This window comes from Homalodisca vitripennis, chromosome X (genome assembly GCF_021130785.1).
Source record: "Homalodisca vitripennis isolate AUS2020 chromosome X, UT_GWSS_2.1, whole genome shotgun sequence".
In the NCBI taxonomy this organism is placed as follows: domain Eukaryota; kingdom Metazoa; phylum Arthropoda; class Insecta; order Hemiptera; family Cicadellidae; genus Homalodisca; species Homalodisca vitripennis.
Genome location: NC_060215.1, coordinates 82,272,292 through 82,299,245, shown reverse-complemented (window position 1 = coordinate 82,299,245; position 26,954 = coordinate 82,272,292). Strand labels below are relative to the sequence as shown.

At 34.7% G+C, this 26,954-nt stretch overlaps 1 protein-coding gene across 1 annotated transcript in view; it reads left to right on the top strand.

Moving 5' to 3' along the window:
• Window positions 1-24,780, top strand: part of LOC124369268 (signal transducer and activator of transcription C-like) — a 64,844-nt gene extending 40,064 nt beyond the window's left edge. The window contains exon 2 of the mRNA XM_046827170.1: window positions 22,116-24,780. Within this exon, the coding sequence (XP_046683126.1) occupies window positions 22,116-24,110 (1,995 nt within the window). The 3' untranslated portion in view covers window positions 24,111-24,780. The remainder of the gene's footprint in view (window positions 1-22,115) is intronic.
• Window positions 24,781-26,954: the final 2,174 nt, after the last annotated feature.

Below are 26,954 nucleotides of genomic sequence, written 5' to 3'. Positions count from 1 at the left end.
TCAACGAATCGAAACGCCTGATAGTAATCCAGCAACATTAATGAATCACAGCAACCTTCATCTCTTACAGCAAACAAATATGCAAACATATTGACTAAGGCAGTACATTGTTCCCAAGTGTCCGATTCAGAATAAACAGCCTCAGGGCTATTTTGGAGACTTAAATTGTTGATAGTTATACTGGTCGGGCTTATGGCCAATAGGAGGCTCACTAAAAAAACAAAGAAGACGTGAATTCAACTAAACCACAGGCTGTATAAAAGCAACCACACATTTAATTATAACTAAGTGTATGAGTTACTGAGGTTTCATCATATCATCCTTAAAGTACGGAATCTATATATTATCTCTAAGGAAATTACGGGATGTTAAACAAAACAACGATACAGGTGATAGAATATTTAAATAAGGCCCAATCTATGTTTTGAAGAAAGCTGATGAACCTGAGTCTGACCCTTTGACCTGAGGTGTGGCAACTGAGCGCGGCGCTGCAACACCAGCATCTGATATAGCTTCTCACGTCTACAGTCAGTGGCTTTCAGCTTCTTTATTTATGACCAACAGTTTGTTGTAGTCACTAAATTGCAATGCGTAGGTGGCCCCTACTCCATGTGAGAATAGTGCGTCAATTGCTAGTGTCGTAAATGTTTTCACTTTTAATATCCTCTTCCTCTGTAAATATGTTCTTCGACGGGTACATATGGGAGGAGTAAGACTTCCCTGTAAATGCACCATCTGTGCATAAATTAAAATGAAGAATAAGAAATATGTCATGTTGATAAAAACTGGCATGCGCGTACTTACCTTTTGAATTAGTTAAATAAAAATACTGACATTCCATTACATGAGCGAATAGTGTGACTGCAATTAGAAATAGTGAATATATGATTTGGGTAATTTTGTTGTAGAGAGATAAGTTTCTTTAAAAAAGATAACTAATTGAGAGCCGAGTGATAAGATGTAAAAAACAAGCCTCAGTTTTACGTGAGCTTATTGTCCAAAAAACCGGACCCAATTGTCAGCTCAAGGGCCGAAGTTTCTTCCGTAACGACGTTGGAAGAGGTTTGCGACATAATTTAGTGGTTCCTGTTATTATTCAGTCTAACACAAATGTCAAGATGCCTCGTCATCGTAACAAATGATTAAGCAGGTTTATCAAATATTAGATCGTGTATTTATATTTACATTAAGCGTAATAAAGTTTGAAAACGTTTCATACTTATTTTATACGTCTTCTTCTTTAGCCGAATCAGCAGATAAGTTGCATAACTCATATATTTTTCCTCCTGCAACGAGTTAATACTGAAGGATATCCCTCCTAGTTGGCTCTGAAAAAGTCCAAAGTGATTGAGTCATTGAATCGCAAATAACACATTCACCGCCTTTGATGGATTGCACATTACAGTACGCGTATGGCGAACCGATTGCGCGTTGCACGGGGAAAGCTCGGATGCTTGTGCAGTTCTATTGTGCACAAGAAGTACGCTAGTGAATGTACACTGTCATATATATAGCCACTCAGAATTTCCTCACTTGTTTGCACACGGAAGGCCTGCAAGAATCTAGCACTTAATATACATGGACTGTGAAGATTGTAGTCATTGTTTAAATTCTTAACAACGAGTTGTCGACTATATCAGGCTGCACTGTAAACTAAGAACAACTATTTTGTACTCAAAAAGTATGAAAATTGTTTTGTGTAAAATTGAGCTCTTCTACATTGATAGAACAAAAATTTACAGCAATCACGTAAAAGAAGCTGAGGGTAATGAATCGGACACCGAAATATTTTTCGTCCAGGGCGTCAAAGTATTTACGGTGCAGCCCGCCTAATCGGTTTTATGTTAAAAATATAGCTTTTGTTTTGATTTCATAACCCTTAAAGTTAACTTCCCTAAATCTTTTCTGTAACTCTAAAAGGAGTTATGAGCTTTCAAAGTAGGAAATTTAGATAATTTTTTATCAGAGCTCAAATAAAACCTAGTAAAGATGAAAATGTGAAGTTTGTACAGTATAATATACAGGACTTCAAGGAGTAATATAATTATATTAATTTACGACGTAAGGAAATTATGTTTGTTTAATTGAATATTGTAATTTAAGAAAATTATATGTTTTTTAGTAATCTTTCTTAAAGAAATTAATTTTGTTGTAAATAAAAAATATTTCACATTCTCCTGTTCTCGTTCATGTACACACTGTAAAATATTCATATTCTTCTCTTAAACAGTTTTTCTTTGGGGCTGATTATAAGATTTTCCTCAATTTTGCTTCAAATACCTACCACTTCTCGTAGAATGATCATTTAAAAAACAATTATTGTCTCCGAAATGGTATCTTAAAGATCTATGAGCAAAATTTTCTTTAAGAATAAAAACATTATTCCAACCGAAATTCTAGTCCACCTCCTTAAAATCCCTATCCCTTATAATTATTTGAATGTAAAACTATATTTTTTTATATGAAACTCCTCAACAATAGAGCACATTAATTTCTCCCTTACAGACATTCATGTTGCTTGGTACCACTGACCCATCCTCAATCATTCTGAATAAAGATGTGAAAATGTTTATGTTTTTTTTATGTTAAACATAAAATTTATTGTACACTTGATTTGTAATGACTATCTCAACGTTTTTGGACTTGTGACATCTACGCTAGAGTTTCACGGTCATTTGACCAGTTGTTGATGTCAATAGATCTTATTGAAATACGTAATATAATAACATTTATATAAGTTTTGAAAATTACCAAAATAAAAAAACGATCAGTTTACGTGAAGTTATTCTGAAATTGTTTACAAAGTACTTGAATTTGGAGTTATAAACCACGTATACCTGTAAAAGTTACAAACACTGCAGTATACTTGGGTGACACTGAATATAAGGAGTCTGAACATTGTGATCTAGCATCATTATATATTTTTTTTAAACTGAGAGGGATGAAGAACAGAAATATCTTAAAACAGTATTATTCTAAAAATGAAGGTTTGTTTGGGAAAAACATTGAGTACACACGGATCACAAAAAAAATTAATTAATCCTTAATTTAGTTTAATTTTAACTTAATTTAAGTTTTAAGAAAATGGATTTATCATAATAACTATGATCACCATAAATTAGCTATAACACTTTTTTGCTTTAGTAAATGCTTTGCGTTATTTTATTTATTTTTATACGTAATTGTCCTTTTGACACTAGCACGTGTGATTTTACACAAATGATGCACATATATCTTAGTAAGGAAGGATTTTGTTCATTTCCATCTACCAATGAAAAGGCCAAAACTCTAAAAGAACAAGGATATTGGGTCTAGGTAGTTAGATGTAGCTACTGAATTTGTTAATCAATCAATTTAGATGTAATAAACGGAAGCATTTCATCCCTTAATCCACATTCCATTCTGTCATAAATCAACAAATTTTCAAGTGAAGCCCTGGTGTGGTGATGTTTATTGTAGACTCACAGCCAAGCGTATGTACTCGCATGTGTGTAGCACCACCCAGCAGCATACGAGTACTGCACGATGTCGAAAGCTCTGGTGAACGCCCGCTGTACGTACTCTCTATTTTACCATACACTACAGGCAGTAATTAAAGAGCCGCCTCGAATATGCAAATCGCGTGGAGTCGACTTCCCACGTAGAGTCGCACTAATTTGACGACTCTTGGATGAGAAATTACTTTTCCTTTTGCAGTAAATGACTTGCTCGAGCTATGGAGTATCAAAAAATTTCATTTTGCACGGCTGGTGGTCTTAAAAACTGATACGAAGCTATATTATTTTGCAATAAAATGGGTTTAACTGGTGTGATTAGAGTTCATGTTAAAATTTGTAATTTACTACGAGATAACAATGTTTAATATATAGTACAATTTATCTCTGAAATAATAACACTCCATTTAACGCAACTATGGATAGGCAATGATGTCAGATTCATCAGAACATCCTAAGGTTCAGATATCTCGCACAGGATAACGCAAGCATGAGTGCGAGATGCAATAACAGAAATCTGTAATCTAACAGGCGAGCATGAACAGAGATTACATATGTAGGCAGGTGTCTACGTATTTAGAGCAAAACAAAAGCATGAGATTCGTATTTTCAGCATGATGAATTTAAATTTGATAACCAATCGTGCTACTAAACTTCATAATAACGGTTTAATTGAACATCCGAAGTGACACAAATCATCTTTTATCGATAGAAAGCAGAACTAACTGGCTGCTGGTGACCTTTTACGATAAAGCTTCTGACCTTTCATAACAGCAGTCACTATTAGTGCTAATCGCTGAATGTCTGTGTCTTGCAAGATGCGTTGTCACAGCTGTGGGAATGTCGTTAATCATTCAGGAGGATTCTGCATCTAAACAAGTGGTAGACGTCCGCGAACTATACTACAAACAGCTGCTTTCATAAATTAGCACTGAAAGTTAACCGCTAGCTCCAGAGTCAAGTGTCGGGTTCGCTTCGATGACTGCAGTACAGACTCATATACTAATGAACAGGGTATGATTTTTGAACTGAAGATAATAGTATACGAGATACAAAATTGTACTTTAAAATAACGTGCTGGTTATTCTTATAATGTGAATCCAAGAACGAACCGTATTAAATAATAATTTGTTTTAGCTCCTTGAAATAGATAGTAGGCTAAAAACAAACAGGTTTAGCTGTGTAATATTTAATTAAATTGCAGACCCCAAAAAATCTATTTTCAATTTAGAGTAATATACAGGAAGCTTCCAGGTACTTTTGTTCATCAAAAGTCTACACCAGTTCCAGAAACGAAACATGAGTTAGTTTTCTTTCAAAAATATTGGTTTCAAACCATGCTGTTGTACTTGTATCAGCTTACAACTTTAAAATTAAGCAACCTTGCAGTAATATAACAAAGAGCTAATAACCCATAGTTGTAATTTTCCGTAGATCTTTACAACAGATGAAGTGAGGTTATGTTTTTCGTGAGGTTTCTATCTGGTAATCTCTGCTTGGAATATATATTTACATCATAATATCGCAGAAGGACAAGGCCGAGCCATTGACCTGTTGGGTCTGGCCACTTATCCTTATTACGCAAACAAACAGGATGGGTGTGTGGGTGGATCACCTGTACTTGTATGGCATCGACTTTGATGGTCAGTGTACTTTCACCTGCATGCACCTTCTATACTAAATAGAACGTTTCTCGCCTACTTAAGTAGAGCATTCACAACTAGAAAAGGAATAACCATTTCCGAATCCGTTTTCGAAGATCTCACTTACCCTCTTTAAATATAACACATCCGCATAGAAACTATAAATAGTTAATTTTGGTACGTTGTAAAAGTTTGCTATGAATTTAAATGGATAACTCTTGGTATTCTCTTATTACTATCTCTAGTTCTATCTCTATAGCCTATAGACGACTTCTGCGGGTGCTTTAATATATTTTATGATTGTGTATTTATTTAAAGAGTACGAATGTATATATAAATTATGTCTTGTGTTTATAACTATAGTGTTCAGACGAAAAATGTATTATAATTATCCATAGCCTAAAAGCAACGCAAATTTACCTAGTAAGTGGTCTTAGTGGTATTTAACAATTTCTGAACACACATTAGTTTTAAAACAGCTTATTTGTCGGGTATGAGTAAATCCTACAGATAACCATGATTGGGAGTATCACATCACACAAAAAAAATTACAGAAAGAGTTTGTTCAAGAATGCTAAATTATGGGTGACTAGTGACGTCAGACGTCGCGTAGTATTCGCCGGTCGTACGGGAGAGCCGGATGCGAGTCGAGTGGGAAACCCGATGCGGACTGTCTCTAGAAATCAAAGAATCTGAATTATAAACCTCAGAGCCTAAGTAACAAACGGAGCATTTTTATATACATTATTATTATATAAAGTCAAATTTTAATTTAATATTAAAATACTGCGGCTAAAAAAGCCTTCATAAAACAAAACTAATTCAATCATAAAAATACGACAAGGTTTACTATTCAAGTTTTTATTATTTAAAGATTAAAATAAAGAAAACTCATAGTTGTAATAAAACATAAATGTACTGACAAAAGTAAAGTTTAAAGTATAACCTTTCTAAACACTAACCACCTTACTAGAAACTTGTAAAAGAGTAAAACTATGAATTGAAAAATAAAAAATGAAATGAAATGCTTCTTATAAACAAATAAAACAAATCAATTTGCAAACAGTATTTTATACGGAACCATTCGTATCATGTATACAGTTTATAAAATTTTTGTTCAAATTACAATATAAATTTTCACCATGAAGTTTATATCACCATTTGTTACAACATGTGCAACATTTGAGGCGGATGTGACACAACTAATAACAGAGAGGTCAAAAACCTATTACTACTACTTTAATTGACAGTTTATGCTTTTCTAATACCATTGCAATTGACATTCATAAAACTTGATTTGGGCGATTAAAATTAGTTCTAAAGTAATTAAACGTACCTATCACCGGATATTTAAAGTTTATCAATTAATTACTCTCGATAAAGTTGAATATTTTGTAATTTAAAATGCAGAACAACGTTTTACCAAAATACCGAAAGAAAAGAAATATGCTGTAATTGTACATGAGTATTCAATAATAATGTAAGATTTTGAAATCACAAAGATTTAAGATTGCGCAAAACTAGATGCGTTTGTCTGAACACGCTGTTGAGCACAAAAACACTCCAAGACCAGTCGATGCGTGATCTCTCCCATACTACTAATGATGTAGATCCTACAACTGTCGAGGGCTCTAGAAGACAATAGGCCCCATTGTGTAGACATTCGTCCTCACTGCAACCTAACTACTGCTTGTGTATGATTTTCATGATTCTTCCCAGATCAAAGTGTAATCAAGTGTTTACTGATACCAAGTGTATATGCCTGCGTTTAGAATTACAAACTACGGTATATTCTCTAACATTGACAACCATACATATTATAACTAATAGTTTTCTACTTTAATAAATATTCTTTGTTGACAGGTATTATTTTCATTCCGTTGTAAATAGTATAGAAACGTAAGTGTTGGACTAACTTTTCTATTTTACATAATTAAAAAAGAAAAAAAATCTGTTATTACATTTTACGAAATGGAGTAAATAATGAATGTAGTTACTTCTTTTTACTGTCACTTAAAAGTTTATTTAAGTTATTGCAGGTTCCAAATATGTATGAAATATATGACGGTTTTTTTTAGAGTGAATGTTGATACAGTTATTAAAATTTTACTGGTTATCACAAAAGTTCATAAGTTTAATTCTCATGTCCAGATAGTGTTAACGGATATCCAAAATGTCAATTTCACTCAGAAATCTTGTTCAACTTCATTGGACTTCAGTTTAACAGAGGATATTTTTGATGTTGTCAATACCAAGAAAGGAAACAAACGGGAAATGAGATTATAGTAGGAAAGGAATGGTTCATAGGATAGACACTTGTATCCACAATACTGACCCGTTTAGTTAACCTATCACCATCAGGGGGAAAGATTTGACGGATATTTGGGTACCAAATTCCCACAGTTCTGGGGATCATCTCCTAGGTAATGCCGGTATTAGCTAATTAACTTCTCAAAGGTAATTCCTGGAGTAGTCAGGTATTATAAAGCTTAATCAACATCAGGTTTAGCCTTATTATTCCCTCTTAAGGGATTTTATGAAGGAGAAGGGGAAAGTTGGAGCCACTAAGAATGAAAATCATTCACCAAAGGAACTTGGTATACCCAAAGGAAACTTCACCAATGCTATTGCTATTGTTGTGGCTTTGCGCTATGCAATGGACACTAGCTCACCTTTATTCTCTTGACAACAAATGATTAACAAAGCAATTTGCATTCATATGTGTGTTAAAGCGTAGCCTTCAGAACAATGTATTTAATTTCGAACAGTTCCAGTTACGTTTCAACTTTCAGAAAATTACAGTTTTACGCTCGTCAATCAGTTGCAACATCATCAGATTTCGATTACATCAGTCTCAATAAAAACGGTATTTGTCAAAATGAAAAGAAATATATACAAATATCAAGACCACGTATTGTACTGCTATACATTGACATAAAGAAGTAGCTTGATATAAAGAGTAGCAAGACTGCATTACATTTTAGTAATAATAATCGTCTCATCTGTCTTCTCGTACCGGTACTTCCAACTAATAGAATTCTTTATTCAATATTGCCTGAGCTTGATAACCTGCCTTTAACTATTAGAGTTTATAAGGGAGCTTTAAGAGGGGTTGCAAAGTACCTCTTCCCAGTTTCACTTATACAGTACCCAACTCAGCATTTCATGAGTTATATTTCTAGGTTTGAAGGAGGCCAACTTTCTATTAGTTTTAATGGATCTTTTAGTTGAAAGGATGATACTTTAGGTGAAAGGATAATTCTTATTTAAATTATTTAAATCTGATACTTATTTAAATTCTTAAATATATACTACTCATAATATATTCTGTACAGATAAGTTTTTTAGATTTTTGGTTTACTTTTTAATTTTATACGGGTTTTATATACAGGGTGACAATTAAGTCTGGAACCCCCTTTTTAATTTTTGAACCACAATAGAAAGAAATACCAAAGTTCAAACGTGCTTACTGGTGATAGTAACGCACACATCTGCCCAATTACCGACCAGATATTCCCTTTGGGGGACGGTCCACAAGGAGTCAGACAAAATTCTTAAATAGCAGCATAGGTCAAGTTTGGTATCAAATTAAAGGTCTCACTTAGCAGAGTACAATGCCGCAAACCGGACTTCAAAAGGTGATTTCATTCAGTAGTTATAGCTATTTGAATTTTATAACAATTTAACAATGTAAATTATTAAGTATTACAAGTAAACACCAATTTTTAAGTACCTGTGATCAAAGTAAGTGTTCAAAATGTTCCCCTCCCATCATATAACAATGTAGTAATCAAAGCCAGGAATCAATAATTATTACCAATAACACAATTACTGTTAGAATGTGAAAGTGGCAGATTGAGTCATACACAGCATCCACAGATACTTAACGTTTGGGCAGGTATTATAGGAAATCAAATTATGGGCCCATTATTTATCAATGGTAATTTAAATGGTGACTCGTATCTAGCAATGCTCCAAAGTGAGATAATTCCTGCACTACAAGCTGCTCTTGGTCGACAATTTCAAAGAATTTATTTCCAACAAGATGGCGCGCCACCACACTTTGCTCTCCTTGTTAGAGAATACTTGGATACAATATTCCATCACAGATGGATTGGAAGACGTGGTGGTGCAGTAGAGTGGCCTGCTCGTTCCCCTGCTTTATCTCCGCCGGATTTTTTTCTTTGGGGATACCTCAAAGATAAAGTTTAGCCTCGAGATTTGGCGCACCTAAGAAATCTCATAGTCCAAGAAGCTCAAGATATTCCTCGTGACTACCTTCAAAATGCAGTGGATGGTTTTAAAACCGCCTAGGACATTGCCAGACGATGGGAGGGGAACATTTTGAACACTTACTTTGATCACAGGTACTTAAAAAATTGGTGTTTACTTGTAATACTTAATAATTTACATTGTTCAATTGTTTTAAAATTCAAATAGCTATAACTACTGAATGAAATCACCTTTTGAAGTCCGGTTTGCGGCATTGTACTCTGCTAAGTGAGACCTTTAATTTGATACCAAACTTGACCTATGCTGCTATTTAAGAATTTTGTCTGACTCCTTGTGGACCGTCCCCCAAAGGGAATATCTGGTCGGTAATTGGGCAGATGTGTGCGTTACTATCACCAGTAAGCACGTTTGAACTTTGGTATTTCTTTCTATTGTGGTTCAAAAATTAAAAAGGGGGTTCCAGACGTAATTGTCACCCTGTATAAGTTGTACCGGTTGAATATTCAATACATATTAAGAAGCTGCTTTATATATATATATATATTTTTAATTATCAGGTAAGCGATAGATATTAATCAGGTTGCTGATAATGTTGTACATTTACAAAATGTTTTACACAAGCTTGTATAATAAGGATTTTTATGTTTTGTATTTTTAATTCTAACATCTTTTCTAATAATTGTGACGTAGTGAGACATCTGATGGTGGTATAGGATTTCAATATACTGACGTTTTTATCTATAACACGAAACTTTATAGTTTAGATATAAACATATATTTTCGCCATTTTAAATGGTAGACATTTTCAAACTTTAAGAGATGTAGAAAAAGTATTAATTGAAATTGACAAAATATCTCGTGACGCTTTAAAATTATTTATAAATGTTAATAGATGAGTGTAATTCAATGCTAGTAAGGGTTTTAGCCCCTGGCGTAATAATTTATGGCGTATTAATGTCTATATTTTTGGTCAATTTTTGACGAAATAAAGCAACTTCTCATCTAAAAATAAAGTTTGTGAGAAGATTCAGAAATACTAAACAAATATGAATGATGCAGTCCGTGTATTAATCGGCTGATTGCCTACTATATATGCATTTCAAGGAATTGCTAGTTGATTTCAAGAAATACATTAAATTTCAGGACAGGTAATTCATGCCAGTTGAAGAATCACTAATAATTAAAAACATCTGGTGATTCTTTACATTTCATGTGGAAGTTGGTATACCTTTGATTGTACTAGTTACACAGGAGATAAATAATTTATACGGACTTTGTGTGCAGAGGTCCGGGGGATTGTTTCAGTTAGTTCTGAGGTTTGACGCTAGGGCTGCGCCACGTAACTTTAATTGTTACCGTTCAAATCATTCTCACTTGAGTCTCTCATTACGCAGAGTGAGCGGAAGTCCAAGCGTTCACTACTTTATCCCTGTCTCAATGTGTAACACTGGGTCTCTTTTGTAACTAATACAATCAAAGGCAATAGCAATAGGTCAAGTAACTTTCTCACTAATGAGGCTCACGATGTGGATTGTAGACACGCACTTAGAACTATGATAACAGTGCAATGTAAAGAAGATGGTAACTATTTCGACATCCTTCCTGGTAGGTTCTCAAAGATTAAAGAGGCTATTAAAGAAATATTTAAACTTCTTTCTCACGTCATATGTTACAGTCATACTTTTCTGTAAAACCTATTCCTGGTTTCGAAATGTACGTAATATCTTCTTCTTCTTCTTCTTCTTCTTTATTTTTACCTTATTCTGTTACTTCGAGTGAGCTTTCCTTATCTTGCGGCGCCATTTATTTCGCTGCCTCGTGTTCTCACAGTAAAGGCTGAGTATTTTTATATATTTGTCATCCAGATAATTTGCTTTCCTCTCTTTTTTGGAAAGGCATTTTTATCACGCAATCGTTGGGCCCTTGCATTTTGTCCATATTTGTCCACACCAGCAGACCCTGGATTCAGATTTTGTCAGTTGTTGGTGCAACTTTAAGGGGACAGTGTCCAAAAAAATATCAAAAAAATCGGTTTTTTTTAATAATATTATTTTATTAATCTTCAGTTAATTCTGATTTCAAAAATATATACATGTTATATAATACCTCTATTAGTTTATTTATGACAATTTTTTAAAAAAAAATTCACGACAAGCAACTTTTAGTATATTTTCCTTTGACTCGCAGGCTACTGCTTGAAGTTTGTTATTGTAAACTTATTGTTTTTGTTATAGTACACCTATTGTGATCTGAAGCTTATTATTGTAATGGCTGTGGCAGCTTTTACAGATGCTGCATTTCTGCTAAATGCATTTTATTGTGACTTGTGTTTTGTTTTATGTTACTGTTTAGTGTTGTTGGTTATGTTTGCTTGAGTTTTGTGAAGTGAAATTGTGATTAGTAAATAGTGTTTGTATTGAAAATGCCGAGGTTTTCTAATAAAGTATTTAAAAAGAGAGGGCCTGTTGGTAAACGAAAGGCAGTTGATTCAGCTAGTGACAGTAATGATGTTCAGAATGGTAAAAAGCAAAAAGTAAGTGAAACCCCCAAGTTGTAGTTCTAGGCCTAGTCCTAAGATTAGTGCATCAAAAAAAGAAACTGTCAGACTCTGATTTTACTATATTTGAAGACAGTTCTGATTGTGGAAATGAAGTAGTAGATCTATCATTGCTATCTTCAGCATTAATTGGAAAATACATTGTGTAAACATTGTACTCAAGGATCTATGAGTATACGGAAAGTTGGTAGACAATTTGGCCTCGCTTCTAAAATGTCACTTATGTGTAACAGATGTGAGTACGAAGCTTTTTTTTATAATTCAAATAAGTATACTGTTGATTTTGCTGGGGAACAAGAGCAGGCATTTGAAATAAACTTGGGGTTAGCCTATGGCCTACGCTCTATTGGTAAAGGGCCTGCATCTGCGCGTATGCTATGTGGGGTCATGAACTTACCCAATCCTTCAGTAAAAAATAGTAAAACTATAAAAATACTAAAAAACTGCAGTGAAAGAAATAGCTGAAAAAAGCATGAAGTTAGCCGTAGCAGAAGCTATAGAGGAAAACAGTGCAGAATTGGAAAATGAAAATCGCGATTTGACCGCAGCATTTGATGGAACGTGGCAGAAGAGAGGTCATCAGTCACTCAATGGGCGTTGTCACTTGCACTTCTGTTGACACGGGTAAGGTGTTAGACGTTGCGATTTTGTCAAAACATTGCTTGTGCTTAGATAAAAACAGCCACAACGTCAACTGTAAGGCTAACTACAGTGGAAGCAGTGGGGGAATGGAAGTCGCAGGAGTACAAACTCTTTTTGGCCGCTCCAAAGAAACATACAATATACAATACACTAAATTTCTTGGCGATGGAGATAGTGCAGCTTTTGGTTCAGTGGTTAGATTAGACCCATACAATGGTATAGAGATTACCAAACTTGAATGTGTAGGCCACATTCAAAAGCGGATAGGGTCCAGACTGCGAAAACTGAAAAGTAAACTGGACAAACAAAAATTATCAGACGGAAAACCAATTGGTGGTAAAAATAGACTAACAGACTCAGTTATTGATGTGTTACAATCCTATTATGGCCAGGCCATTAGAAAGAATGTATCATCTGTCACAGAGATGAAGAAAGCCATATGGGCAATTTTTTTCCATAAACTATCAACTAATGAGACGCCTCAGCATGGGCTATGTCCAAAAGAAGAGACAACCTGGTGCAAATATAAATAGATCCCTCATTACAAATGAAAAATATGATCATACAAATAGCTTACCATCTGCAATTATGACAGAAATTAAACCAATTTTTTTAGAGATCTCTCAGATGAGAATTTGTTAAAAAAGTGTACTCACGGAAATACGCAGAACGTTAAACGAGAGCCTAAACAAACGTGATCTGGAAGCCGTGTTTCCAAAAAAAAAGTTTTGTAGGTATTGACAATTGGAACTTGGGGTTTATGATGCCATAGCCTCATTCAACCTAGGACTAGTAACAAAGTGTCAAGTTTTGGACTGTATGAAGATAAGACCTGGTTGTCATATGATCTCAACGATGAAGGCCTTGGATGCGGCGAGAGTTTATGCGGCTGATAAAGCTATAACCGACTATGAAAGGAAAGCTAGGAGGATGAAGAGGTTGCAGACTAAGAAATTAGAAGACCAGTATGAAGATAAGCAGCAATATGAAGCTGGAATGTTTTAGAAGTAAGTCTTAACATCACAAATGTAAGTTTATTATAGTTTTTTCCGATTTACCGAAACTTGCATTTTTTTACATATAAGGAATATTTTCTCAGGATCTACTTGAGATATCCTTATGAAACTATCAGAACTTGTTTATTAGGTCCCAATACACATTTAGACACAGGGAATTTTCAATATGACCAATTATATTTTTAGTTGTTATAGCTTAAATGTAAGAAAATGGAATTTTATTTGAAAATATACAAAAAAAATTATAATTCCACTTCAAATTGAAATTAATAAAAAAGCCCATGTTAAAAGGTGTGTAAGTAAGCATAGAAAACTATGGTAAAAATTATAACAATGTAACTTTGAAGATGACTGAGAAAATGTTCCTTATGTTACTATTGAGTTATATGGAGAAAACCGTTCGGCCGGGTCCCCTTAAAGCTTCCTTTTAAGCATCCATTGCGTACTCGATCTTTAAGTGTTACTCCTCCTGCCCATCTCACCATACCTATTTCAGGTATAAATTTAAGGCACTTTAAATCACTGATGAGTAAATGATTAAATAAAACTGAGTATTACTTAAAACGTTGGAACCGTCTACTTACTTCCGGATAGAGATAACATATTCAGACTCCTAATTATAATGTATAATTGTATTTGCTATTGAGAAATAATTCAAAGATAAGTATTAGTCATAATCATTATGGAATAAGCGACATGTGCCTGAATTGTCCAAATGTTCCATTAAATCAATTTCTAAATATCTTGTGGGCGGTCTAAAGAATGCTTGATTTAAACGCAATAAAGAGCATGAAATTTGTACAAAAACAACACGGTAATAAACCGTGTTTTGTTGTTACTAAAAGATCTATTGACAATACAGGTCAAAGTTGAGTATCCAAAATAGAAACAGGATAACTTACAACAAACAAATAGATCTGTTTACGCAACCGAGTTGATTTACGTTAGTTTCTTGCCGGGGGCGAACTGATCCAAAATCCAAGAGCAGGAAAGTGATCGTGATTAGAAGGTCACGACCCCGAGCACGAACTATAGAAAGTGATCAGGGCCTCGAACAGCGGGACTCGGGCGGCATAGTGAAGTTGGGCAGCCAGAGGTCACTGAATACCTGGACTTGGAGAGGTCAGGTCATACTCGTTTGTTACTCGCTCAGTGCTCTCATTAAAGTATACAGTGAACTCGTTAGTCATAAGGTTGCTAAAATTTTATAACTGAATTTCTCCTCGCCTATTATGCAAAGAAGCGATTCTCCTTCTCTAAACAAGAGCAAAATAAATTTGGAATTTGGGCTTATAGAAACAAATAAACTGTTTCTTCCTAGACAATGCGCTAGATGAGTTGTTTATTCTGTTGTAACAATTCTAAAAAGACTGATCTTCTTGAAAAATTCTTAACGGACGTCTATGACAATCGGCATGAGCGTTCTAAAAGTAAATAACAAATTCAAGCTCGTTGGTGGGACCAATCTGATCGGAGGGAGCAGAGACCCAAAGAAAATGTTTATAAATAATTTGCACTTGACGCCTTGTTCTTGAATACGTTTTAATGAGCAATCAAATTATATATTACACAACACACACACACACACACACACACACACACACACACACACACACACACACACACACACACACACACACACACACACACACACACACACACACACACACACACACACACACACACACACACACACACACACACACACACACACACACACACACACACACACACACACACACACACACACAACGCTATACATTTATATCTTGACGCTGCAAAATCAGCAGTTGAATGTTTCGGCTCGTAATGAAGATTTCGGGTCTATTCTTCAATGGTAAACTATTTTTATTGTTTATTATATGGCATTGTATTTAAATAAAAACTTTAAAAGAATAATATATATATAAATATAAATAAAATTTCATATTAATACTTTGAATTTTTTGTTGAATTATAAAGCAAAAGTATAACCTTTTTGAGTTAATTCTATTCAAGTTATTGCTCCAATATATGGTGTGATTATCAAATGTAAAACTTCTATACCATGTCATGTCTTCTTTATCTTTTCCAGATTATTTTGAAACTCAAATATATGAGAATATTTGATTCTACATTGTACCGAATGCGTTTTTGAGATTTTAAGATATATTTTAGACATAACTTTCACACGTTTGTATTATAAGTAATGCAAATTCAATAGACCTGTGCAATACCTGAGTTTGCTCTTAGTTTATTACTACTTATATATTTAAAATTTATAATTGAACCGTATGAGTTATTGAACAGTAAGGGTATTTTAAGGTATTTACAATATTATCACTTTGATTATTGCATAGTTACCGCTAGCTGAATTCAAACTTTGAATTTGTGCAATAATGTTCAACTTTTACTTGTATATTCATTGAATATACAAATTAGAATTTTTGTTCTATTGATACAAGCATTATACATAAACATACAGCATTTTTATAGGTTTACACAAACATTTAAACTTTAGTAACCATATGGTCTGTTGAGGTTTTTATACTCCTAAGAAGGCTGAGTTAAAACACTCTAAAATTGTTGGTAAATATGGAAATTAGCACAGATTGTGAATATTTTGTAAGAATTTTTTAAAGATTTTAAATTAAAATAACCCAATAATAAAACGGGAAAGATTTAAAATAATTTGGGATAAAAAGGCATCAAACAGATTTTTTACGATTCAGAATTCACCTTCTCCCAAATACCGAAAATAACTTATTGAGGGCCCCACTTGCAATACGTAATGCTTTAGGCTTGTATTAATAGTTAAATGATCATTTTACAATATAATTGCATAACTCCAACAGAACTCAATCGTATTTCCGGAGAACAGATCAACGTGTAATTAACACATAAACGATTGTAAGAGTCCAAGACCAAAACGATCATAATGGGACAAATTAACCCAAAGGACCGACCCGTGTAATGATGGCGTCCCGCTTTCCTAATCCGACACGAACATCATTTCACGTCAGCTACAGCCTCGCGATCTCATACTGACCTTTCGTCGCACTTCTGGTCTCACGGCCGTTGCCGCTACGCCGCCACACCGCCACACCGCCGCGCCGCCCCCACCTTCGCATTATGTCGCTAAACTAAACAAAGAAAGTGCCGGTGAATGAGTGGAATTTCTCTTTAGAAAAGTGTTGGCTCGCCGTTACACGCTGTTCCGTGTAGAGACGTGTGCTCGAGTCGAATATTGCCTTTACATGCGGTCGTAACTAGAGATAAAGGGCTCTGCGCCAGGAAGCTCCAAAGGTTTTGGCCCATCACACCACTCTCTGAGTACCATGCTCTCGAGTCTGTCACGTTCCTACTATGGGATCCGACAATCAAGTCCTTTCCCGACACCTCATCGTGTCGAAATCGATGCTTTCAATTGGCACTGTCAGAATACAACGATGTTTCTTGTTATAAAGTAACTTTGTAACATTATTAAACTAAAAGTTCTCTTTTACTTCACATTTCATTTAAAAGTACCGTAATTTATTTGATTTTATTGTTTCACTTCCAGTTGTCATTTACTGAAAATGCGTTTTATCTCTATTTTTAAGGATTGAGAAAATTTAGAGAGTAGTTTTAAAGACGAAATTTGATAATTATGTATAATAAAAGTCGTCACGTTATTCAATACAGTACATTTATACTGGAGATGCCGTATTGCTTAACAGAAACTTTAAATGCAAGATGGAAGGACATTATGTGAGGAAAAACATATAATATACTACACATTAACGTATAATTATACCATTATCAACCTTGCATATTGTGGTGAAAGATGATAACAAATTATACTCTTCATTATAACTATGATTTTATTATATTTATTAAAGAAAATACAGGAAAGCAGGAATATAACAAACAAACAAACAAAAAGTCTCCTGTAATAATGATTTTAGAAATAAAGCAACTAGTGAAGTACCATTTGACAATATGGAGAGTAATCACAAAATATAATTATAGAAAACTATACAAGTTTTATGAAAAGATAAGTTATGTTAAAATTATGATAACATTAAGTAAATACAGGATACATAGTTAAACGATAGTAGGTATAGATATTATGATTTTGCAAAGTTTGCAGAGGTCGAGAAGTATACCACTAAATTTGTCAAGATATCAGTAGAAGTTGAAACTGTCGTTTTAATCAACGATTATTAGTGCCCTTTATAAAGGCTGAGGCCTGTCTATATAACAGAATCCGTACAGCGACCAGGCTACAGGGTCTCATTCTAAAACCGTTAACGTACAAGTGTTTTTTCGACAATTAATTAGAGCTAATGCACGAATTTATTTTTGTACCTCAAAGTGTATTCTTCGACAGTTGTCACTCACTATATATTACAATTTACCAAGCTTCAAATTTAAAAAATAGTACTTTTTACGTTCACAAAAATCATATTTGAGATATGGTTTTTGTCAGGTCAATTACAGTTTTCGATGTTAGAACTTTTTAACTTCTTTTTAGTCTATTTTATATATTAAAGAAAATTATAGAGAACCTTGACTTTGAAAGATCTACTATATCTGTTGCCTCAAATCACTGTAGCAATACAGATGGATGATCGCAAAGCATTATTTGGATTTCGAACATGAAAGAAAAGTTTGGGTTATAATAGTTATAAGAGTTCCAATATTATAAATTTTCTGCCTCGTGATTAATTGTCAACCTCTGGATATACTGCATGTCAAAAATGTCTGGGCAAATGCAAGTTCACTAAGAGTAATTTCCATTACATTATTTACCTTTGCTTTTTAAACTTAAAAGGGATTATCTCAGGAATGAGATTATGAACTCGCCAAAGTGGAGACTAGTGTACCAACACAACTGAACACAACACAACCGGTCACGGCTATGTTGACACGGGCACGAGTCCCATCAGTGGGGGTATGAGTATGAGAACTTAGCCCGATCCCTAGATTGATAATTAGATGTTACTTCATGCGATACCGAAGTTTGTGTAACAACATACTGTAGATTTGTAATCTCAGGCTTGGGCCGCAAGGTCGCTCCCATCTTTGTTACAATCGTTGTACCACATAATATTTTGCAACAAGAATAAACAGCCTTTGAATGTAAACTTTTATATATGCAATGGTTTAATCTCCGTTAAAATCTTTAAATGTGAATTTTAATTTCTCTTATATAATTACTTAAGTTTTTTTATATTAGAAAATTTAAAATTCCTCTTGGTAAGCAACAACGGTTTTACTTGTAGTCATGATCGCGGCTGGTCGATATGCAGTGTTTTTGGTTATGCCGCGATATACCGGCATACCGTTATGTTCTTTAGTTTATTACGTTGTTTTATTCCAACATATAATTATGTCCAACGGTAAGACTGGTTTGAATAATATGGCTACGTTGGCTATACGGACTTTTGTTTCCTTATAATTTTTTTCACAATTTATTATCTCCCAAAGTCAGAACACCAAATTTGCGATGTTTCTACTTATCCTTAAACATTATAATGTGTTTGTGTATATGGAATAGACATAATTTTAAACCACAATTTATTATCTCCCAAAGTCAGAACACCAACTTTGCGATGTTTCTACTTATCCTTAAACATTATATGTGTTTGTGTATATGGAATAGACATAATTTTAAACCACAATTTATTATCTCCCAAAGTCAGAACACCAACTTTGCGATGTTTCTACTTATCCTTAAACATTATAATGTGTTTGTGTATATGGAATAGACATAATTTTAAACCACAATTTAATACTTATTGAAGTGTCACCAAAACAACATGTGTTATCTAACCCTTAAATTATAATCTTTTATATCACATTTGAAGAGAGCTTGAACACTTTTTAAAATTTAATTAAAACATTTAGGAACGTAAAATAACGATGCGTAAGACGTAGACGTTATTTTATGCGAGATCTAAGTTGATCAAAATATACATATTGGTCTGTAAAACTTAAAGTAATACGAGTTAATGTCGGAATTTTCGCCTTTCTGTCTAATAAACATGTAGACTTTTTAATTAAGTTTTTGAAACTGTTCATAACCGGCATAGTCGTTCAAAAGTCTTGAGCAATTCCAATAACGATTCAATCTTCTAATGATCAACGTCAAAAAATTTTGAATTCATGGACTACCGGTATTGATGTATCGATTGAATTTAAAATAATCAATATATTGTTGTTTCCATATAATGAAAAAATTAACAATTTAAAAATTGCCCAGTATTGACTCTATTTTTTGAGATCTTAATTATGTTTAATTACGTTTATGATTGAGCTGTCGGAATCGTGCAGTGGGGATATTAAACGTTAATTATTCAACCAAAAGTAAACTGTGACTTAACAATATTATATTTTTAATATAGCGTTAAAAATATTCGTCTATGTTCATAGAATGGGTAGAATAGCTTTGTCAGAGTATCAACACAGAGTAGATACGATTGGATGGATTGGCAAGAGTTAAATACCTATTTCACACTGTAATATCGAACTGGCGGCAACATCTTTCTGAGGCTGGAACATGTGATTTACTAAACAGATGATAACACAGTAAAGACCGTAGCACGTGTTCTGTCGAGCTGGACAGCTTTCCCAAATAAGCTATTCGATGGAACATTACTTCGATAACCGTGTTCAGCTGTTTCGCCGGCATTGTGAGACCTTAGACCTTGACCTTAGGCACTTTGGAACCTCTTTGACCTTCAAAATTCCAGGTAGTTAGACTCCTAATGCAAATGAACGCGTGTTATGCCATGTTATACTTGTTCCCAGTACTGTCTATTGAACTTACAGTAATGGTATCGGGGTTTACGTTCAGGATACGACTACGTGTGTAGCTCATCGTGTATATATACAATATTGTAGACTATCCACTTGTGTTTTGGAAAGTTAATTAAAGAAATGTTACACTGGTTCTTAACTAGAAATCCAAATAGTAGGCCTACTGGCTCCCTAAATAGGTTTGGATTCTTGATTAAACTATATGGACCCAGATGGTCATGATTGCTAGCTAACCAATGAACTTGATTACAAACTAAGCTGAACTTTACTGAGGAACAGTGGCCTCTAGTGAATAACTAAGTAGAAAACATGCACACACCGACATACTCATTATCTCCCTGCAAATGAAGATGGTATGATAAAATAAAGACCGGCAGTAGCGTAATGTAGTATAATTAAACAGTTCTACTTTAACTAACATTTTACGAGGTCGTTTATTTAATTTATAGTGATAGTTAAATGTAAGTACATGTTTGCAATGCTCATTCATGCACATACATTGACAATATTTTCCAATATAAAAAGCCCTATAACTGTTCTACCGAGAACCACAAATCCTATTTCGAATACGTAATAATTAACCAAACTAAAATATTACTGATTTCATTTCTTATAATCAATTTTATTATAATCAGGGTTTTCAGGTTTGTTATGGAATATATTTGAGGGGTTTCAAATAGAATTATGGTTAATGTTGACAATAAAAATTCAATTTCTCAGTAATTTTCATCAGATCCTGACAAATAAATTGCCAAAATCCCAGGATTTTGTCCTAATTTGATGTATTTGATAATTTATGTAGTTCAGTCCTTTTTACAAATTACAAATTCAAAACTACCACATTTTGCAAACTATTTGTTTTGTAAATTTAGGCCAAAAGTTAGGTATTATTAAGACAAGCAACCACACATAATTCTAAATTAGTAATTAAAACCATGTGTGAGATGTGAATTATTATCGTAAGTACGCGTTTAAATACTCGTATATTTTATGGTTTTTCGAATCTGAAAAACAGTCCAATAAAACAACGCGCATTATTTATGAAACATCCTGCATAAACATTTTGCTACCTATAGTTGTAATTAATTATTAAATGATAAAGCCCTGACCCATTTGGAGACAGTTATAATTTAATTATTAACGAATTAATTGTTGTTTAAGGGAAATTCTAGTTTAAAGGTATCGGATAGGAGGTTTGGCCCTTTCAAAAACGTTTTAGTATCTGAGATTAGAACCAAAATCGACCGGATGGCAGTTGCTACGGCAATCATGGCGAAGGTGGATGGTGCAGTGAGAGGGTCAGCGTGACGTCATCTGCTGGAAGCACGTCCGGCCAGAACTGACCAGTCCCAGAAACGACACGTACAGAGCTAATGGCTGGATCACGTTTTGGAATCCGTCATTGTTCATTATGTCACTGCTTCGGCAGTAGCAAGGTGGCGATTAAAAGTTACGACCAATATGTTACCGTTCATTAAGAGACGTGCACGCCTGTCTTCATCATCGTCATGGCGTACCTTTCACTCCTTGATTGAAGCTCCAAAATTGGGAGACGTTGATGAACAAACAATAATTATCATTGGAACCGAATTATTCTATAGTCGATATCATAATAATATACTTTATTCTCACAGCTTCCGACGAAACATGAATTACAAACATACGTTTGTTATTTTTGTCAAAATTTAATATGGTATTCTGTACATACTAGTAATATTTTGGTATTAATGTTTTCTTTATTTTTCAGGTGTCCTTGGTGTTGTTATGGCTGAAGCCATCGCTGGCTGTAGACGTGCCTTCGGTCGCTTCTTCTGAAGATATCTCACAGATAAACAATCTAAGAGCTGATGAAGGGCCTGCAGTAAGCATAGACCCTCGACTAAGACGAGCATTGCTACGAGTACTAACCAAATTGGATGAGGAAGATCGCCGCAAAGGACATCAGGAGGCAGCAAGGCAAATGGCGGAAGTAATGCAGAACATAATTACAGAAGAAGATTTCATAAAATATTTTCAAGAACAAGGCTTGGAGAAAGAGCTCTTAGAGCATTTCGAATCAAAAGAAACCCAATCAGAGAACGAAAAGAACCTTCCCAATTTAGAAGAAATCCTTTCGTACAGTTCAGACGACTCTCAGAAAGAATCTGAAACTCCTTTCACTTTTGCCTCTTATCCAGAAGATAAAAATGAGGGCAAAAATGGAGATTTAGTTCAAGATTTTAAAAATAAGGATAAATACCCGGCCACAAATCCAACGCCATCTTTAAGGGATGCCATTTACTTCCAAATTCCAGAACCTATTCACATCTCAGAATCAGAGGTGAAAGAAGAGAAAGACAGTGGGACTTTTAATGTGCAAGAAACAAGGAGCATACAGGGACCTACTCTTGTTTCACCGACAGAAGATAACAGCTATCACGCGGAACAACTAAAAGTGCAAGAGGAAGAAAATACAAGCTTATTTACAAACAACCAGTCTGATAAAGAAAATATCGAGGAAGAACAAAAAGTAAGTTTTATCACTGTTGATCAAACTAAAAGCAATGAATATCAAGGTAGAGATAATGACAAGGACTTAAAAACCGAAGTGGACTTTCAAACCAGTAATGGGACAGAAGTTCAGGATACTGAGGATTCTGGAAACTCTTCCATGAAAGTTAAATTAGAAAAACATGAAGTTGAATTCCTTCATGCTCCTCTTTTAGCTGCATTTACTGTTCAACAAGACCAGCAAGGACTTCCTAGGAGAGTGATTCCCCTTAATTACCAAGCATCTGGTGAACCTATTCCATTGCCAAGCAATAAGGATCAGCAGAGTTTAAGCAAACAAAATTCGATTGAAGATAAACAAAAACAACTTCAACAACAGGTCAATTTCTTGCAAGATCAGCAACTTCAGGAACAACAGTATCAAAGACTTCAGGAGTTTGTAAAGCAGAGACAGAGACTTCTTGAAGAAGAAGCGCAGAGACAGTTGATAATTGAAAACCAGAAAAGACAGTATGAGAATGAGCAAAGACTGATCATTGCAAGGCAACGTCAACAACAGATACTCTTCCAAAACCAGCAACAAGACTCTCAATTAGAGGCTCTGAAAGAACTGGAAAGACAGAGATATTACCAACAACAGCAGAACTATCAAAGTAATATTCAAAATCCCCAAAACGTTCACTTTCAGAAAAGCGTTGACTTTCAGTTTCAAGCTAATGCACAGCAACCAGCGAGCTTCTCCCAGCCATCAAACAAATTTCAAAATTCCTTTAACAACTACAACACTCCCTTTCAGCCCTCCGTAGAGTTAAACAGGGTTAATCGCCATGAGCCTTCTAACTTTATAGGGAATTTTGGACTCTCTAATTCACAACCCAGCTTCAATTTTCATTCATCGGGACGGGCAACAGTCCAACCCTTCGTACAACCAACTCAATCAACCTACATTCAACCTTCGAACTTCATACAGCCTTCGTTTCAACAACACAGATTCTCGCAGTCCAACCAGTTTTTGCGTTCTCAACCTTCCCTCTCGGTAGATGGTCAAATACAGAGTCTTCTGTCTATCGCTGGAATTGCAGGAGGCCTACAGAATAAACCCAATGCACAAGAAGACCTGAATATAGTTTCTAAAGTTCTCGCACTCGGACACGGCGAGGCGCAGTTTCAAAGACAACAATTTCAAGCATCAACAAAACACGAAACCATAGTAGAACCACCATCTCGGGTCGTAGAACCACCTAAGTTGTGAAAGCATGAGAAGTGTACATAATCGTTGCCATCTGAAACCTCTGTGACTGACAATCAAAATAGGTTTTTATACGATAAGCCTATCTGAAATATTGCCGACTTCAGTTCTTATAAAATATTTTGTGTGTTTTCAGATTTGCTCAAGAATCGTAAGCTGTAAATAGAATGTTTTAGTTTCTGTAGAGTTATCTTATTCGCTGTTAAATCACAGTCATGCCCAGTTGGAACCAGTACTAAGTGTTAATGAAGGCACCCAGATTCCAAATGTGTTAGGCGAAACGTAAATAAAAGTGGTAATATACAATTTGGAACTGTCCAAGTGTTTTAATTAGCTCCGTAGGGTATATCATGACAACTTACACTATTTTAGGCGTGTGTATTTTTACTTGCATATTGACACCAATTTTTCTTTCCTACATTAGAGTAAGCGATACAAGGCAGTCCTATTACCTACACTGTATTCTGAATATAGATAATGTATTACGCTATACTCATGTGATTGTTAAGCAGTCGTTAAAAATACTTTGTTTATTTATTTTACTTTGTTCTTTGTTAAATATTAACTCTCTAAAGAAATAGTAAAATCTGTTTGCCCCAGCCAAATATACAAATAAGTTATGTTATTGTTAATGTATAGTTGTGTAAATAAAGATAATAGTGTTACTAATACACTTAAATTGTGCTTTTTTATATCCCCAAACTTATCACAAGACATTTTCACAAGAATAGTACATTGCGTTGTTCATATTTAAAGAATAAATTGAGCTAGTTTTCAAGTATGATTATAAATGAAAATATTATGGTTCACACCAGATTTCACCGTATTAAACCTCATTATTACAAGTGTCAGCTGAATGCATCAATGTAGATTTTTTATTGTAAACAACTTAAACTAAAGCGATGGGAGGGAGTATGATTGCGAAATAATTACTTACACTGTTACTACGATAATAACTGACGGTTAATCTGCCATACCTTACGCATGACATACAAGGACCGCATGACCCAGCATTGCGACTGTTATTCTGGTGATTACACGAGTCCATGTACTGAAGTGCATGTTGCTGCCTTGGAGAACCTATGGTTATTAACCAAAGCAGAGTCGGCTGTAGTTAAGCGGCCTTAAGATATACCCCATAAAAACAACGTTAAACCTCAACACTTAGGCAATAAAGTATAAATATAACTTTGAAATGAGACATCTCCCCTAACTCTACGGCCAGAAATAATACAATACAAGTGTTTTAAGTTTAATATTCTCCTTATGAGGCTAAAATGAAGATGGCCGCCAGCTCAGAACGCACGTCCAAACGAATCAAGAATTACGCGCTATGAAATGGCCACTGACCAGATCCAGTGCCAAATGACCGTATACGACAGCAAGAGGATGTTACCACACCTCCGGGCCACCGGCAAACCGGCTAGGACAGGGTGCGATGGGGAGGCTTTACCACGTTTGGTCACACCATCGAGTACCTTTCTCCCAACTATCTCATACCTTTCCTCTATATTTTTGTACTCACGTTTAATGGAATAATCTTAAAATATTGTGTGTGAAGTTAGCAAGATAATAGCGATCTCTCAGTTGACGTGAATAGTCAGTACTGGAGGAAAATGTATTGCATCTGGTGCTTCATCGTTGATAATTTTTACTGGTGTCTTGACGCTTACATGTATTTTAACTTATTCTTTACCACGAATGTTGTTTTAATAGATACCAATTGTGGGTATTAAAATAACGCTAGCAAGATACATTGACGCTCAAAGAGTCCCGACACATGTAAACATCATTTGGTTGTTTACAATATTACGAAATTCTAAAAGTAGATTAATAGTATCCGTGAACAAAATATTCCAACTGTTTTAAGTACAAAATTATAAATGAATTTATCATGATCTTTTAAAGTTAATTTATGTACATTTTGGTGGTACATATTATTAAGATTCTCTTGTGACAAGCGTTAAGTTCAAGCTAGAGTTTCAATTCAGAAAAAATAGGAATTCCACTGGATTGATTACGTAATACTTAGACTGCGTGAGAGTTCGAGGTACCAGTCTGTAGCGACGATAAATTCTCTCATCAGTAACGGAGCTACCGAAAGAAAGTCGAAGTTGAGCGAGCTATAAAGAAAAGAAGAAAGGTCTATACTCGTAGATACCACGATCGGCGCGGTGCGACCACCACGACCGGTTCTCTCAGGTATTTCTGAAGCTCACTTATTAATTGCCTGCGGCACGTCAACAAGGAGCATCCCATCGTCCTGCGTCGTTACGTGAGGAGCTTCGGGGCAGAAAGTGAACACTGAGAAATCTGTCACGGCTTCTCAGTTTCTCCCCTCCGACCCACGACCTTTTGACCGCATCCATACCTGCTAGTGTTGTATCTCCGGCTCTTCGCAGGTTCCTGATTGATTGTCCTGTCATGCGTTACACACTATTTAGTATTACTTATGCAACAGAAAGAACTTTTCAGAAACATCTGGAAGAAACTAGTAAATTATAGAAACTAGTCATTACCTCTAGATAGATTAATCCTAAAACATATCTTATAAATTAATCGCTAAATGTGTTGTTAAGCACTAATCTCGAGAACATCTTGACCAATGAGGCTATTTTTTTAATATTCGTTAAAATCCGAGGAGGATGTATATAAAGTTAGTTACCTGGAATATTCTAGAATTCGGAAAAAAAATTGTAATATTTATTACATAATCCAAATTTAACTGACACTAAACAGCTGTTAACAATTCCAGTTGAAGTTTGTCAAAGATCAGTAGTGATGCAGATAGCAAAGACAAAGTTTATATCTATCTTTTAATCCAATTGCACCAGAAATACACATCCA